The sequence below is a fragment of the Hemiscyllium ocellatum genome, unplaced genomic scaffold (genome assembly GCF_020745735.1).
Source record: "Hemiscyllium ocellatum isolate sHemOce1 unplaced genomic scaffold, sHemOce1.pat.X.cur. scaffold_1867_pat_ctg1, whole genome shotgun sequence".
In the NCBI taxonomy this organism is placed as follows: domain Eukaryota; kingdom Metazoa; phylum Chordata; class Chondrichthyes; order Orectolobiformes; family Hemiscylliidae; genus Hemiscyllium; species Hemiscyllium ocellatum.
Genome location: NW_026867900.1, coordinates 64,265 through 82,478, shown reverse-complemented (window position 1 = coordinate 82,478; position 18,214 = coordinate 64,265). Strand labels below are relative to the sequence as shown.

The 18,214-nt window shown below is 46.8% G+C and overlaps 1 protein-coding gene across 1 annotated transcript in view; it reads right to left on the bottom strand.

The window, feature by feature from the left end:
* srrm3 (serine/arginine repetitive matrix 3) overlaps positions 1-13,150 on the bottom strand; it is a gene marked incomplete at its 3' end in the record, with an annotated part of 23,405 nt that extends 10,255 nt beyond the window's left edge. Inside the window, exons 1-3 of the mRNA XM_060822699.1 lie at positions 13,022-13,150; positions 529-864; positions 1-47 (exon numbers count right to left, since the gene is read on the bottom strand). The exon at positions 1-47 is cut by the window's left edge and continues 55 nt beyond it. Coding sequence (XP_060678682.1) covers positions 1-47; positions 529-767 — 286 coding nt within the window. The remainder of the gene's footprint in view (positions 48-528; positions 865-13,021) is intronic.
* Between the last annotated feature and the right edge of the window lie 5,064 nt (positions 13,151-18,214).

Sequence of the window (18,214 nt, the reverse complement as noted above, 5' to 3'; positions counted from 1 at the left end):
TCTGTCGAAACGTAGCCACTTTCTGCTGAATCTCCTCCTCTGAATACCTGAGTGCAGAAGGCCACACACTAATCAAACAAAACACTGCACCGTCCCCGATGGACCCCAAACCCCTTCCTGTTCCCTCCCTCTCTACACCGTCCCCGATGGACCCCAAACCCCTTCCCCGTTCCCTCCCGCTCTACACCGTCCCGATGGACCCCAAACCCCTTCCCGTTCCCTCCCTCTCTACACCGTCCCCGATGGACCCCAAACCCCTTCCCCGTTCCCTCCCGCTCTACACCGTCCCCGATGGACCCCAAACCCCTTCCCCGTTCCCTCCCGCTCTACACCGTCCCCGATGGACCCCAAAACCCTTCCCCGTTCCCTCCCGCTCTACACCGTCCCCGAAGGACCCCAAACCCCTCAGCGTTCTCTCCCGCTCCACACCATCTCAATGGACCCCAATCCCTTCCCATTCACTCCCGCTCCACACCGTCCCTGATGGATCCAAACCCCCCCCCCGCCCATAGTGACCCCCATGCTCACCCCTGCTCCTCCATCATGTCTTCCAGCTCGATGCACTTGAGCTCCACCTTGCGCTTGCGCTCATGGTCCAGGATGTCCTGGTTCGGCTTCTTCACCAGGCCCGACTCCAGCTTCTTCAGCTCCTCCTCCGACTTGTAATCCACCCTGTCCTTCTTGTGCCGGACGGAGGACAGGTTGCGCTGGACGTAGCCGTTGGTGCCGCTGCCCCGTGGAGTGGGGAGCCCGATGCCGTTGTACATGGTGTGGTGGGGTGGGGATGGGGGGGGGAGTGGGGGGGGGATGGGGGTGGGGGGGGGAAGAGGGGTGTGTGTGGTGGTGGGAGGGGGGGGGGAGCTGCTGCACAAAGGGGTAAAGACGACACAGGAGGTCAAAGAATGATCGCGAACGACACGTCCGCCCCTAACCGCTCCCCGCTGGGTCGAGACAGCGTTTATCACGCGACGCCGTCAGTCCGGAGAGCGGAATTTCGAAGGGCGAGAGGGAGATGGGATTGAAGTGCAGAAATCCCGAATGGGGCTAGACACACGAGATGCAGGGAAGTGGTTCCCCCCCCCCCCCCACAAGTCCAGGGTGGCTGGGTGGGACGGGGGGGGGGGCGGTGGTTGGAGTCTAGAACCAGGGGTCGGACGGGCAGCTGGATGAGGGAACGTGAGTAGGAAGGGTTTAAGAGGACGGGCCGAGATTAGGCTAGGATATCTGGGTCAGCATGGACGAGTTGGACCGAAGGGTCTGTGTCCGTGCTGTACGTCTCCATGACTCTGCAACAACAGGCCAGCGCTGGGTAACAATGGGAGGCCATTGCCCGCACGCTGCCCCCCCCACTCCTTTGCTTCAAGACTAAGGGAATTTATCCCTTGCAATGTGCCAAGCTGGGGCAAGGAATATCAGCTTGAAACTAAAATTAGGGAAGAACCCAACTGGCAGGGGCCACCCTTCGCAGGTTCTCCGCCATTCAGTGAGCTGGTAGATCTACAGCAGGGGGAACGGCCCTTCAGCCCATCTAGCCTGCGCTGGTCAGAAACAACCACCAAAAACAGCACTTCAGTGACGCTCATCGCCTTGGCTTTGCGTCTAAACGGCTCTGCCAATCGGAAGAGGGTTTTTTTGCCTGCCTCCAGTCTTACAGACGATGTGTCCCAACTTCCCACCGCCCCTCTGGGCGAAAATGGTTTATCCGATTCTGCGCACATGGATTGAGGATTGTCTGTACTCTCGGTGCATCGATGACATTCAACACCGATTGAGGTTGGTATGTAGTTACAGGATTGAACGGTAATGACAGATTGCCTGTAATACGTTTTATTAGCAGGTTTTTATATCATGACTAGCAATTATATTCACTAAGATGAGGACTGTGTCGCATTAAACACACAGATTAGAGTTTGTGTGTATTTCAGAAAGTTTTTACAACATTTCTTCATGACAGACTGGAAAGTATACGTCATTATTAGGAAGGACTTGTAACAAAAAACACACAGATTGGGGTGTGGGGATATTTCAGGAGGTTTTTACAACATTAGTGAGACAGACTGGGAATTATACGCATCGTCAATAAGACTTTAAAACATTAGTGACACAGATTAGGGTTACACGTATAATTAGGAAGACTTTATAACAGTAAAGACGCAGGTTGTGCGTATTTCAGGAGATTTTGACAACATTAAAGACACAGACAAATCTGTATTTTGAAATGTTTTTAAAACAATGACACAGTTTGGGTATTATATACATTATGAGGAGACCTTTATCCCATTAAAAACACAGATTGGGGTGTGTGTGTATTCCAGGAGGTTTTTATGACATGACTGACAGTTGAGGGATATGTATTATTAAGAGATTTTTATAACATTAATGAAATACACTGGGAATTAGACATATCAGGGGGAAGGTTATATAACATTAAAAACACAGATTAAAGTTTGTGCTTATCTCAAAAGGTTTTCTTAACATGAACAACACAGGTTCGGCAGTATCTGTAATATAAAGGTGACTTTATAACATTAGGCACAAAGGCTGGGGCGTGTGTTTATTCTAGGGGGGGGGTTTATAACATGAACAACACAGATTTGGCATTATATGGATGATCAGAAGACTTTGTAACGTTAAACACACAGATTGGGGTTTGTGTCCACCTCAGGAAGATTTTTTTTATAATTCGGTTTGTAACAACACCAGGTGGGAGTGCACATTTGTGAGGTGGGACACACAGACTGAGATGTGGGGGGGGGGGGGAATCCCTACATTTAAACACGGACAGCACCCGGAGTGGGTGGGGGAATTGTTGCTTGTTTTTGGGATGGGGGGGGAAAAGATTGTTCTTTGGAGGAAGTGAGGACCAGAGGTGCTGCAGAGTCGAGGATTGCAAAGAGTGGTGCTGGAAAAGCACAGCAGGTCAGGCAGCATCCGGGGAATCAGCGCTATGGACATACACCCTTCATCAGGAATGATCGTTGGCGGGTTTTTTTTGGGGGGGGGGGTGGAGATTGTAGGGATTTTTTGGGGGGAGAGGGGGAGATTGTGGGGTTTTTGGGGGGGGGTGGAGATTGTTGGGGTTTTTGGGGGGGTGGAGATTGTTGGGGGTTTTTGGGGGGTGGAGATTGTTGGGGTTTTTGGGGGGGTGGAGATTGTTGTGGTTTTTGGGGGGGTGGAGATTGTTGGGGGTTTTTGGGGGGTGGAGATTGTTGGGGTTTTTGGGGGGGTGGAGATTGTTGGGGTTTTGGGGGGGGGTGGAGATTGTTGGGGTTTTGGGGGGGTGGAGATTGTTGGGGGTTTTTGGGGGGTGGAGATTGTTGGGTTTTTGGGGGAGTGGAGATTGTTGGGGTTTTTGGGGGGGTGGAGATTGTTGGGGTTTGGGGGTATGGCGATTGTTGGGGTTTTTTGGGGGGGTGGAGATTGTTGGGGTTTATGGGGGGGTGGAGATTGTTGGGGTTTTTGGGGGGTGGAGATTGTTGGGTTTTTGGGGGGGTGGAGATTGTTGGGGTTTTTGGGGGGGTGGAGATTGTTGGGGTTTTTGGGGGGTGGAGATTGTTGGGGTTTTTGGGGGGGTGGAGATTGTTGGGGGTTTTGGGGGGGTGGAGATTGTTGGGGGTTTTGGGGGGGTGGAGATTGTTGGGGGTTTTGGGGGGGTGGAGATTGTTGGGGTTTTGGGGGGTGGAGATTGTTGGGGTTTTGGGGGGGGTGGAGATTGTTGGGGTTTTGGGGGGGTGGAGATTGTTGGGTTTTGGGGGGGTGGAGATTGTTGGGTTTTTTGGGGGGGTGGAGATTGTTGGGTTTTTGGGGGGTGGAGATTGTTGGGGTTTTCGGGGGGGGGGAGATTGTTGGGGTTTTCGGGGGGTGGAGATTGTTGGGGTTTTGGGGGGGTGGAGATTGTTGGGTTTTTTTGGGGGGGTGGAGATTGTTGGGTTTTTTGGGGGGTGGAGATTGTTGGGTTTTTGGGGGGTGGAGATTGTTGGGGTTTTCGGGGGGGGAGATTGTTGGGGTTTTCGGGGGGTGGAGATTGTTGGGATTTTGGGGGGGTGGAGATTGTTGGGTTTTTTTGGGGGGGTGGAGATTGTTGGGTTTTTTGGGGGGTGGAGATTGTTGGGGTTTTGGGGGGGAGATTGTTGCGGTTTTGGGGGGTGGAGATTGTTGGGGGTTTTGAGGGGGTGGAGATTGTTGGGGTTTGGGGGGGTGGAGATTGTTGGGGGTTTTGGGGGGGTGGAGATTGTTGGGGTATTTTGGGGGGTGGAGATTGTTGGGGGTTTTGGGGGGGTGGAGATTGTTGGGGTTTTTGGGGAGGTGGAGATTGTTGGGTTTTTTTGGGGGGGTGGAGATTGTTGGGGTTTTGGGGGGGTTTAGATTGTTTGGTTTTTGGGGGGTGGAGAGTGTTGGGGGTTTTGGGGTGGGTGGAGATTGTTGGGGGTTGGGGGTGTGGAGATTGTTGGGGGTTTTGGGGGGGTGGAGATCGTTGGGGTTTTTGGGTGGGGTGGAGATTGTTGGGGTTTTTGGGGGGTGGAGATTGTTGGGGTTTTGGGAGGGGTGGAGGTTGTTGGGGTTTTTGGGGGGGTGGAGATGGAGGTTTTTGGGGGGGTGGAGATTGTTGGGGTTTTGGGGGGGTGGAGATTGTTGGGGTTTTTGGGGGGGTGGAGATGGAGGTTTTTGGGGGGGTGGAGATTGTTGGGGTTTTGGGGGGGGGTGGAGATTGTTGGGGTTTTGGGGGGGTGGAGATTGTTGGGGTTTTTGGGGGGGGAGATTGTTGGGGTTTTGGGGGGTGGAGATTGTTGGGGTTTTGGGGGGGTGGAGATTGTTGGGGTTTTTGGGGGGGAGATTGTTGGGGTTTTTGGGGAGTGGAGATTGTTGGGGTTTTTGGGGGGTGGAGATTGTTGGGTTTTTTTGGGGGGGTGGAGATTGTTGGGGTTTTTGGGGGGGTGGAGATTGTTGGGGTTTTTGGGGGGGGTGGAGATTGTTGGGATTTTTTGCAGGGGAATTGGTGTTTACCTTAGTGAGGGGGAGGAATTGTTGTTTGTTTTGTCGGGGGGATTTTTTGGGGGGGGGGATTGTTGTTTGGTTTTTGGGGGATTATAGGCTTTTTGCAAGGAATTATTTGTTTGTTATGGGGGTAAAATTATTATTTGTTTTCTGGGGGAATTTTTTGGGGAGGAATTATTCTTTTTTGGGGGAGTAATTCTTTTTTGTTTTTTGCGGGGGGGGGAGTTTTTTTTGGGGGAGGGAATAATTGCTTGTTTTTGGGGGTTTTCTTTGTGGGCAATTGTTGCTTTTTAATATTTTTGGGGGGATTGTTTTTAAGATTTTTCGGGATTTAAAAAATATTTTAGGGGATTTTGTATTTTTCAAGACTTTGGGTGGTGATCATTGTTTTCTGAAGATTTTTGGGGAATGTTTGTTCAGCAAAATAGTTTGGATAAATTTTTAAGAAATATTTCGGAGAGGTTTTAAAAATATTTTGAGCTATAAGAAATATTTCGGTGTTTGAAAAATATTTCGGGGTTCGAAAAATATTTTGGTGTTCTTCATGTTTTTTTTCATATTTTGGGTTAGTAAAAATATTTTGGGAGGATATATTTAAAAACATTTTGGAGTGATTGTTGTTAATATTTTAGAGGTTTGTTTTTTAAAAATATTTTCAGGGGATTTAAAAATATTTTAGAGGTTTGTTTAATATTTCGGGGGGGATTGTTTTTGAATATTTTGGCGGATATGAAAAATATTTTGGGGGGATATTTTTATTTTTTGGGGGGGTTTTTAAAACATTTTTGGGGGAATTGTTTCTTTTTTTTTAATAGTTGGGGTTTTTCAAAAATAATTTGGGAGTTCTTTTTAAAATGGGGTGGATTGTTGATTTTTAATATTTTGGGGAGTTGTTTCAAAATATTTTTGGCGGGTTCGTTGTTTTTAAAAATATTTTCGGTGGGGGTTTAAAAACAATATTTTGGGTGATTGTGGTTTTTAATATTTTAGCAAGCTTTAAAAATATTTCGGGGGGATTGTTGTGTAATATTTTGGGGCATGGTTGTTTTGGTTGGAATATTTTGGGGGGGGATTGTTGTTTTTTTAATACTTGGGGAGATTGTTATTTTATTAGTATTTTTGGGGTGTTTTTTGATATCGGGGATTTAAACATTTTTTGGGGGGATTGTTTGTTTTAATATTTTGAGGCACATTTGTTTTTGTTTGAATATTTTGATGGAACTTTTAAAAAAAATTTCAGGGGATTGTTGTGTTAATATGGTGAGGGCGTCTTTTAATATTTTTAGGGTTTCAGTGTTTTTGATTTAATATTTTGGGGGAGATTGCAGCTTTTTAAATATTTTGAAGGGATTGTTTTTTGCAAATGTTTTGAGGGTGTTTTCAAAAAAAATGTTGGGGCATGGTCGTTTTAGTTTCACTATTTTGGGAGGAGTTTTGGTTTTAAAAATAGCTTGGGGGGGGAATGGTTGGATTTTAATACTTTGGGGGTGATTGTTATTTATGAGTATGTTTGGAGGGTTTTTTAATATTTGGGGGAGATTGTTGGTTTTTAATATTTTGGGGGAGGTGGTCGTTTCCGTTTTAATATTTTGGTGCATGGTGATTTTTGATTTAATATTTAGAGAGTTTTTTATATTTTGGGGCAGGTTGTCGTTTTTGTTTTAATATTTTGGGAGGAATTTTTTTACATCTCGGGAGTGATTGTTATTGTATTAGGATTTTTGGGGTGTTTAATATTGGGGGGGATTGTTGGTGTTTAATATTTTGGGGGTGATTGTTACAGTATTAGTATTTTGGGGGTGTTTAATATTGGGGGGATTGTTGGGGTTAATATTTTGGGGGTGATTGTTACTGTATTAGTATTTTTGGGATGTTTAATATTGGGGGGGATTGTTGGGGATAATATTTTGGGGGTGATTGTTACTGTATTAGTATTTTTGGGGTGTTTAATATTGGGGGGATTGTTGGGGTTTAATATTTTGGGGGTGATTGTTACTGTATTAGTATTTTTGGGGTGTTTAATATGGGGGGGATTGTTGGGGTTTAATATTTTGGGGGGGATTGTTACTGTATTAGTATTTTTGGGGTGTTTAATATTGGGGGGGATTGTTGGTGTTTAATATTTTGGGGGTGATTGTTACTGTATTAGTATTTTTGGGGTGTTTAATATTGGGGGGGATTGTTGGTGTTTAATATTTTGGGGGTGATTGTTACTGTATTAGTATTTTTGGGGTGTTTAATATTGGGGGGGATTGTTGGGGTTAATATTTTGGGGGTGATTGTTACTGTATTAGTATTTTTGGGGTGTTTAATATGGGGGGGATTGTTGGGGTTTAATATTTTGGGGGGGATTGTTACTGTATTAGTATTTTTGGGGTGTTTAATATTGGGGGGATTGTTGGGGTTAATATTTTGGGGGTGATTGTTACTGTATTAGTATTTTTGGGGTGTTTAATATTGGGGGGGATTGTTGGTGTTTAATATTTTGGGGGTGATTGTTACTGTATTAGTATTTTTGGGGTGTTTAATATTGGGGGGGATTGTTGGTGTTTAATATTTTGGGGGTGATTGTTACTGTATTAGTATTTGTGGGGTGTTTAATATTGGGGGGATTGTTGGGGTTTAATATTTTGGGGGTGATTGTTACTGTATTAGTATTTTGGGGGTGTTTAATATTGGGGGGGATTGTTGGGGTTAATATTTTGGGGGTGATTGTTACTGTATTAGTATTTTTGGGGTGTTTAATATGGGGGGGATTGTTGGGGTTTAATATTTTGGGGGGGATTGTTACTGTATTAGTATTTTTGGGGTGTTTAATATTGGGGGGATTGTTGGTGTTTAATATTTTGGGGGTGATTGTTACTGTATTAGTATTTTTGGGGTGTTTAATATTGGGGGGGATTGTTGGTGTTTAATATTTTGGGGGTGATTGTTACTGTATTAGTATTTTTGGGGTGTTTAATATTGGGGGGGATTGTTGGGGTTAATATTTTGGGGGTGATTGTTACTGTATTAGTATTTTTGGGGTGTTTAATATGGGGGGGATTGTTGGGGTTTAATATTTTGGGGGGGATTGTTACTGTATTAGTATTTTTGGGGTGTTTAATATTGGGGGGATTGTTGGGGTTAATATTTTGGGGGTGATTGTTACTGTATTAGTATTTTTGGGGTGTTTAATATTGGGGGGGATTGTTGGTGTTTAATATTTTGGGGGTGATTGTTACTGTATTAGTATTTTTGGGGTGTATAATATTGGGGGGGATTGTTGGTGTTTAATATTTTGGGGGTGATTGTTACTGTATTAGTATTTGTGGGGTGTTTAATATTGGGGGGATTGTTGGTGTTTAATATTTTGGGGGTGATTGTTACTGTATTAGTATTTTTGGGGTGTTTAATATTGGGGGGATAGTTGGGGTTTAATATTTTGGGGGTGATTGTTACTGTATTAGTATTTTTGGGGTGTTTAATATTGGGGGGATTGTTGGGGTTTAATATTTTGGGGGGGATTGTTACTGTATTAGTATTTTTGGGGTGTTTAATATTGGGGGGATTGTTGGTGTTTAATATTTTGGGGATGATTGTTACTGTATTAGTATTTTTGGGGTGTTTAATATTGGGGGGATTGTTGGTGTTTAATATTTTGGGGGAGATTGTTACTGTATTAGTATTTTTGGGGTGTTTAATATTGGGGGGGATTGTTGGTGTTTAATATTTTGGGGGTGATTGTTACTGTATTAGTATTTTTGGGGTGTTTAATATTGGGGGGGATTGTTGGTGTTTAATATTTTGGGGATGATTGTTACTGTATTAGTATTTTTGGGGTGTTTAATATTGGGGGGATTGTTGGTGTTTAAAATTTTGGGGGTGATTGTTACTGTATTAATATTTTTGGGGTGTTTAATATTGGGGGGGATTGTTGGGGTTAATATTTTGGGGGGCGATTGTTACTGTATTAGTATTTTTGGGTTGTTTAATATTGGGGGGGATTGTTGGTGTTTAACATTTTGGGGGTGGTTGTTACTGTATTAGTATTTTTGGGGTGTTTAATATTGGGGGGGATTGTTGGTGTTTAAAATTTTGGGGGTGATTGTTACTGTATTAATATTTTTGGGGTGTTTAATATTGGGGGGGATTGTTGGGGTTAATATTTTGGGGGGCGATTGTTACTGTATTAGTATTTTTGGGTTGTTTAATATTGGGGGGGATTGTTGGTGTTTAACATTTTGGGGGTGGTTGTTACTGTATTAGTATTTTTGGGGTGTTTAATATTGGGGGGGATTGTTGGTGTTTAATATTTGGGGGGTGATTGTTACTGTATTAGTATTTTTGGGGTGTTTAATATTGGGGGGGATTGTTGGGGTTAATATTTTGGGGGTGATTGTTACTGTATTAGTATTTTTGGGGTGTTTAATATGGGGGGGATTGTTGGGGTTTAATATTTTGGGGGGGATTGTTACTGTATTAGTATTTTTGGGGTGTTTAATATTGGGGGGGATTGTTGGGGTTAATATTTTGGGGGGATTGTTACTGTATTAGTATTTTTGGGGTGTTTAATATTGGGCGGGATTGTTGGGGTTAATATTTTGGGGGTGATTGTTACTGTATTAGTATTTTTGGGATGTTTAATATTGGGGGGGATTGTTGGTGTTTAATATTTTGGGGGGGATTGTTACTGTATTAGTATTTTTGGGGTGTTTAATATTGGGGGGGATTGTTGGGGTTAATATTTTGGGGGTGATTGTTACTGTATTAGTATTTTTGGGGTGTTTAATATTGGGGGGGATTGTTGGGGTTAATATTTTGGGGGGGATTGTTACTGTATTAGTATTTTTGGGGTGTTTAATATTGGGGGGGATTGTTGGGGTTAATATTTTGGGGGTGATTGTTACTGTATTAGTATTTTTGGGATGTTTAATATTGGGGGGGATTGTTGGTGTTTAATATTTTGGGGGGGATTGTTACTGTATTAGTATTTTTGGGGTGTTTAATATTGGGGGGGATTGTTGGGGTTAATATTTTGGGGGTGATTGTTACTGTATTAGTATTTTTGGGGTGTTTAATATTGGGGGGGATTGTTGGGGTTAATATTTTGGGGGGATTGTTACTGTATTAGTATTTTTGGGGTGTTTAATATTGGGGGGGATTGTTGGGGTTAAAATTTTGGGGGGATTGTTACTGTATTAGTATTTTTGGGGTGTTTAATATTGGGGGGGATTGTTGGGGTTAATATTTTGGGGTGATTGTTACTGTATTAGTATTTTTGGGGTGTTTAATATTGGGGGGGATTGTTGGGGTTAATATTTTGGGGGTGATTGTTACTGTATTAGTATTTTTGGGGTGTTTAATATTGGGGGGGATTGTTGGGGTTAATATTTTGGGGGGATTGTTACTGTATTAGTATTTTTGGGGTGTTTAATATTGGGGGATTGTTGGTGTTAATATTTTGGGGGGGATTGTTACTGTATTAGTATTTTTGGGGTGTTTAATATTGGGGGGGATTGTTGGGGTTAATATTTTGGGGGTGATTGTTACTGTATTAGTATTTTTGGGATGTTTAATATTGGGGGGGATTGTTGGTGTTTAATATTTTGGGGGGGATTGTTACTGTATTAGTATTTTTGGGGTGTTTAATATTGGGGGGGATTGTTGGGGTTAATATTTTGGGGGTGATTGTTACTGTATTAGTATTTTTGGGGTGTTTAATATTGGGGGGGATTGTTGGGGTTAATATTTTGGGGGGGATTGTTACTGTATTAGTATTTTTGGGGTGTTTAATATTGGGGGGGGATTGTTGGGGTTAAAATTTTGGGGGGATTGTTACTGTATTAGTATTTTTGGGGTGTTTAATATTGGGGGGGATTGTTGGGGTTAATATTTTGGGGTGATTGTTACTGTATTAGTATTTTTGGGGTGTTTAATATTGGGGGGGATTGTTGGGGTTAATATTTTGGGGGTGATTGTTACTGTATTAGTATTTTTGGGGTGTTTAATATTGGGGGGGATTGTTGGGGTTAATATTTTGGGGGGATTGTTACTGTATTAGTATTTTTGGGGTGTTTAATATTGGGGGATTGTTGGTGTTTAATATTTTGGGGGGGATTGTTACTGTATTAGTATTTTTGGGGTGTTTAATATTGGGGGGGGATTGTTGGGGTTAAAATTTTGGGGGGATTGTTACTGTATTAGTATTTTTGGGGTGTTTAATATTGGGGGGGATTGTTGGGGTTAATATTTTGGGGTGATTGTTACTGTATTAGTATTTTTGGGGTGTTTAATATTGGGGGGGATTGTTGGGGTTAATATTTTGGGGGTGATTGTTACTGTATTAGTATTTTTGGGGTGTTTAATATGGGGGGGATTGTTGGGGTTTAATATTTTGGGGGGGATTGTTACTGTATTAGTATTTTTGGGGTGTTTAATATTGGGGGGGATTGTTGGGGTTAATATTTTGGGGTGATTGTTACTGTATTAGTATTTTTGGGGTGTTTAATATTGGGGGGGATTGTTGGGGTTAATATTTTGGGGGGGATTGTTACTGTATTAGTATTTTTGGGGTGTTTAATATTGGGGGGGATTGTTGGGGTTAATATTTTGGGGGGGATTGTTACTGTATTAGTATTTTTGGGGTGTTTAATATTGGGGGGATTGTTGGGGTTAATATTTTGGGGGTGATTGTTACTGTATTAGTATTTTTGGGGTGTTTAATATTGGGGGGGATTGTTGGGGTTAATATTTTGGGGGTGATTGTTACTGTATTAGTATTTTTGGGGTGTTTAATATTGGGGGGGATTGTTGGGGTTAATATTTTGGGGGTGATTGTTACTGTATTAGTATTTTTGGGGTGTTTAATATTGGGGGGGATTGTTGGGGTTAATATTTTGGGGGGGGATTGTTACTGTATTAGTATTTTTGGGGTGTTTAATAGTATTTTATTGGTAATTTTTGGAGTTTTTTCAATATTTTGGGGTTTTTTAACCTTTTTTTTGAGGGGGGAGCTGGTTTTTTTTCATCTGGGGGGATTTTCAGTTGTTTTTCACCCCCCCTCCTCAAAATAAAAAGAGTGCGGCCTCCCCCACCTCTCCCCTCCCGGGGCAGGGTCCCTACGCGAGCCCCAGGCTTCAGTCGCGGCCTAGTCCGCCCTCCCCCTGCCCCCCCATCGCAGACACTGACCTTGTTCAAGAGGAGGAAGAGATGGGACGAAGGTACGAATGAAAATAAAGGGATAAAAGAGGGGGGTGGGGGTTGGGCGTCGTTTGTTTTCCTTCTCTCCTTCCCGCTCCCTCTCTCTCTCTCTCTTCACTGCGACACCAACATGGAGGCCTTCCCCCTCAGCGCGCCGCAAGATGGCGGCCTCCCCCCCCAACCACGGAGAGGCTCGGGAGTTGTAGTCTTTTACCCGTCAGGGACCATGAGAGGGATAGGGCGGCGGACTACAACTCCCGGCGTGCCCCCCTCTCTCTCTTCAAACGCACCAAGGTGGCGCCCGCAAGGTTTGGTGGGGGGTGTAGTTCGACGGGGCACGGTTAACGCAGCAGTCAAGTGAGGGGAGGACTACAACTCCCGGCGGGCCCTTCGCGACCCCCCTTTCAAACACGCCCGTCCAAGATGGCGCCCGGCCGATGTAGTTCGACACGGCGCGCGTAACGTGGTACGTCGGTTAGGGGAGGACTACAGCTCCCGGCGGTCTTCGCGCCAGCTCGCCCGGTTCCCCACCACCCAACCAAGATGGCGTCCGGGGGGGGGAAAAGCGGCGGCGTGCAAGGGCCGGCGGGAAATGTAGTTCGCTACCTATGTAATCATGTGCGGTTGGACACCGACCGACCACAATTCCCAGCATGCCGCTGGCCTCACCCACTCCCGGCCAGCTTCCAAGATGGCGTTGGGCCGACCGGAAGTGGGTTCGACGGGGGCACACGCAAGGGCTGACGGGTAGTGTAGTCCGATATGGCGCAGGTAACACGGTCGGTCAAGGACCAACTACAATTCCCGGCGGGCCGACGCGCACTCGCCCACACCATCCAAATACCTTCAAATGGTTTCGGCAAAAGCCGAAGGGGCAGTGCAGTTGGTCACGGCAGAGATACGACGGGGAGTCGACCGCAGCCGGGCTCCAGCTCCCAGGCAGGCCGCACTCGCGCTGCTGAATCCGCACCGTCCAAGATGGCGTCTGGCTCCCCCCTCACAGACGTTTGTTGACGGTTTGTGGGGGGGTCACGCAACGACCGACGGGAGATGTAGTTCCTAACGGGTAAATGATCATTGGTGATGGTGCGGGACCGGACTACAACTCCCGGCGGGGGCCGCACCTGTCGACCCCGCTCCAAGATGGCCGCGCGCACGGACCGACGGGGCATGTAGTCCGATACTGGCCGGCTAACACTGGACGGGGACAGGATCGGACTACAACTCCCGGCGTGCATCTCAGCTTAGGCGGCACGGGGGAACTGCAGCTCCCGGCATCCATTGCGCTCCGGGCAGCGATTCGCCCCCAGAGCATTTCGGGAGATGTAGTCCCCCCACCCGACAGGCTCCATTGCTTTGCACGAAAGCCCCGTAGGTAACGGACTACAACCCCCAGCAGGCCGCGTTGTCCCACATGCTCCTGCATATGACCACCTTGCCCCCAGCCCCCAGCCCCCCACACCCAATTTGCACACAGGAATTGAACAGCAGTTAATAATGCACCCAATTGTCATTGCTATTCGCCGGGAAGCCTGCGAGGCTCACTTTTACGCTCTCCGACATAGCATCGGGTGGCCATTCAGCCCATCCAGTCTGCTCTACCATTCCATCATGGCTGATATCTCAACCCCATTAGAGTCAGAGAGACGTACAGCACGGAAACAGACCCTTTGCACCCACTCGTCCAGGCATCCCAACCCGATCTCGTCCCCCCAATCCCTTCCTGTTCATATACCCATCCAGATGCCTTTTTAAATGTTGCGATCGTTGCTCCTCCACTTCCTCTGGTAGCTCCTTCCACGCACATGGCGCCCTCTGAGTGAAAACGTTGCCTCTTGGGTCTCTTTCCCCTCTCACCCGCTGCTTTCTCCCCGTAACCCTTGATCCCCTCCTCGCTACGGAAGAACCTAGCTGTCTCCGTCTATGATATACTCAATGACCTGGCCTCCACAGCCTTCTGTGGCAATGAATTCCAGAGATTCACTGCTCTCTGGCTGAAGGAGTTTCTCTTTGTCCCTGTCCTGTAAGGTTTTTGCTTTACTCTTACTCCTAGTCTCTCCTACCAACGGAGACAGCTACCTAACACCCAGTTTTACATCAATTTCAATCTCGTTCCCTCCTCCTTCTAAACTTAATCCAGTACAGGCCTAGAGTCCTCGAATGTTCCTCCTATGGAGTTCCCCCCTCACACATTGCCGTTCGTCTGGAATCACACGTAGTCCAGACCGGGTGAGGATCCCACTTCCTGCAGCGAAGGCTGGAAGAGATTGTGGAGAGTTGCCCAGTCCATCCTGCAAACCAGTCTCCCCTCCATCGAGACTTGCTGCTCCTCAGGAAAGCAGCCAACATCCTCAAAACAGCCCTCCCACGGTGGTCGTACCAAAGTCATCGAGATGTACAGCACGGAAACAGACCCTTTGGTCCAACCCCGTCCAGATATCCCAACCCAATCTAGTCCCACCTGCCAGCACCCGGCCCATATCCCTCCAAACCCTTCCTATTCATATACCCATCCAAATGCCTTTTCAATGTTTCCATCATTCCAACCTCTACCACTTCCTCTGGCAGCACATTCCATACACATACCACCCTCTGGGTGAAAAAATTGCCCCTTGGGTCCCCCCATCTCACCTTCAACCTATGCCCTCTAGTTCTGGACTCCCCCACCCCAGGGAAAAGGCATTGTCTGTTTATCCTATCCATGCCCCTCATGATGTTATAAACCTCTATAAGGTCATCCCTCAGCCTCCGACGCTCCAGGGAAAACAGCCCCAACACATTAAACCTCTCCCTATAGCTCAAATCCTCCAAACCTGGCAACATCTTTGTCAATCTTTTCTGAACCCTTTCACGTTTCACAACATCTTTCCGATAGGAAGGAGACCAGAATTGCGGGCAATATTCCAACAGTGGCCTAACCAATGTCCTGTACAGCCACAACATGACCCTCCCAACCCCTGTACTCAATACTCTGACCAATAAAGGACAGCGTACCTTACACTTTCTTCACTATCCTATCTACCTGTGACTCCACTTGCAAGGAGTCATCCTTAGCTGAGTCTGTATCTCAGTACGTGACAATAACAAATCAAACTACCACTTTTAATTTCAGGCTTTTATTGAATTGAAATTTATCTGCTGTGGTGGGATGCAGAGCGGGTCCCCAGAACATAAGATTCTCACAGCATGGAAACAGACCCTTTGGTCCAAACATAATCCCAAAGTGAACGAGTCCTGCCTGCTTGCTCCTGGACCATATCCGTCTAAACTTTTCCTAATCATGTACTTATTCAAATATGTTTTAAACGTTGTAACCATCCACCATTTCCTCAGGAAATTCATTACACACACACTATGTCAAAAAAAAGTTGCCCCTCAATGTCTTCTTAAAACTCTCACCTTAAAAATGTGCCCCCAGTCTTAAAAGTTCCTCACCCTAGGAAAAAGACACTCGTCATTAACCTCATCTATAACCCTCATGATTTTATAAAGCTCAGTAAGGTTACCCCCTCAACCTCCTGCACCCCAGTCAAAACATTCCCAGTCTCTCCTTCTAAGCAGATCTTCCACACCCAGCAACCTCCTGGTCAGTCTCTTCCAGCTTTAATAATAATCTTCCTACAACAGGGTGACCAGAACTGGACACAGTACACCAGAAGTGCCCACAAGTCCTGTACAACCTCAACACGACGTCTCAACTCCAAAGGACGGAGTGATGAAGGCTAACACTGGACTAACCACCCAGTGACACAAACGTCAAAAGAATTACGGACCCGAACCCCTAGGTCCCTCTGCTCTACAATGCCACCTGAGGCCTTAGATTTAAATGTCTAAGTCCTGCTCTTATTTGTTTTACCATCTCGCATTTATCCAAATTAAACTCCACCTGCCACCCAACGCATTGGCACAGTGGTTAGCACTGCCGCCTCACGGTGCGCCAGGGTTCCCGGGTTCGATTCCAGCCGCGGGCGACTGTCTGCGTTGAGTTTGCACGTTCTCCCCGATTTCCTCCCACGGTCCAGAAAGGGTGCAGGTTAGGGTGGGCTGACCGTACTTAAATTGCCCGTCGTGTTCAGGGGGGTGGAGGTTAGGTACGTTAGTCAGGGGGTGAAAGTTAAGGTTAAGGGTCTGGGTGGGATACCCTTCAGAGGATTGGAGTGGACCTGAAATCTCAGATAACCTTTGTCGCCGTGCTGACCGTGGCTTAGACAGGCTCTTGCAAATCCACTCGATAAGTGTCAAACAGAGGTGGGCAAGAGTTTGCGGATGACACCAAGGTCGGTGGGATTGTGGACAGCGCTGAAGGAAGTTACGGGGTGGGGGGCCTAGATTAGCTGCGGAGCTGGGTTGAGAGCTGGCAACTGGAGTTTAATGCAGAAATCGGAGAGGTGGTTCACTCTGGAGTAACAGGAGTGCAGGGTGCTTGGGCGAATGGTCGGATTCTTGGTAGCGTGGATGAGCAGAGAGATCTGGGAGTCCATGTACATAGATCCCTGCCTCCCACGTTGATAGCGTTGTTAAGAAGGCATACGGTGGGTTAGCTTTTCCTGGGAGAGGGATTGGGTTTCAGAGCTATGAGGTCATGCTGCAGCTGTACAAAACTCTGGTGCGGCCGCACTTGGGAGTATTGCGTACAGTTCTGGTCACATTATAGAATGTGGAAGCTTTGGGAAAGGGCACAGAGGAGATTTACTAGGATGCTCCCTGGTATGGGAGGAAGGTCATACGAGGAAAAGCTGAGGGACTTGAGGCTGTTTTCATTCGAGAGCAGAAGGTTGAGAGGTGGCTTAATTGAGACGTATATAATCAGAGGGTTCGATAGGGTGGACAGGGAGAGCCTTTGTCCTCAGCTGGTGATGGCCAGCACCAGGGGACATAGCTTTAAATTGAGGGGTGATAGATATAGGACAGATGGCAGAGGGAGTGCAACGGTAGTAGACTCGCCAACGTAAAGGGCATTTAAATGGTTGTTAGATAAACACGTGGACGAGAATAGAACAGTGTGGGATGGAGGGGCTTCAGATTGGTCCCTCGGGTCGGAAGAACATAGAACAATACGGCACGGAACAGGCCCTTCGGCCCACCATGTTGTGCCGAACATTTGTCCGAGCTTAAGCACCTATCCAATTGCCGTTTCAAGGTCACCAATGATTCTGCCTCTGCCCCTGCCACAGGCAGCGCATTCCACGCCCCCCCACCAGTCTCTGGGTAAAGAACCTACCCCTGACATCCCCCCCCCCCCATATACCTTCCACCCTTCACCCGCACCTGTACCGCGCTGTAATGATCTATGTCTCCACCTGAGACGTACTCGGAAACTGAGCGTCCCTCATTGGTGAAGAGTTCCAAAGTCCCACGAAAAAAATAACTCCAGCTCATCTCGTACCTAAATGACATCCTCCTTTTCAAATCCTGCCTCTTGGTTCCAGACTCTTCTGGGGCGTCGACTGAAATATTTTGCACGATTTTTGTTTTTTTACAAAGAAAAATCACTGTTGAGAGCTCTCGCCAACGCAGGCCCTGCTTTCTCCAGGGGACGGCCCTCCCAACCCCAGGCTGACTCTGCGGTCGCAAGAGCTTTGAACGACGACGCTCCCTCCGGGACGACGAACTCTCCCGAGGTAAGGAGATGGCAACTGCACGCGCTGCTCCGAGAGAGAGAGAGAGGTCCGACTGAGCCAAGAGAGACTTCTGGGCCCCTGTCCTCAACGTTTTATCGGCCTTCCTCCTCGCTCGCTGCGTGTTACCCGGGCGCGATTCAGCAACGAGGGTCCCTCTCCGACTTCTTACTGTCTCGGACCGAGGTGGACGAACCTCTCCGTCTGCCAGGTGATGTTCTTGGTCACGAGCTGTCCAAAGATTCCCCCCCCTCGAGGTCTTCAATCTCAGCGTGCGTTCTCAGCCCTGCATCGTTCACAAGCGTGCCATCGCGAGAACGGTCCATTTATACCCGCCCTCTGTTTTCTGGCTGGGAGCCGACTGGGTAGGCCATTCGAGGGTGGCACCGTCAGTCAGTGGGAACCACCCGCGGCCCAAC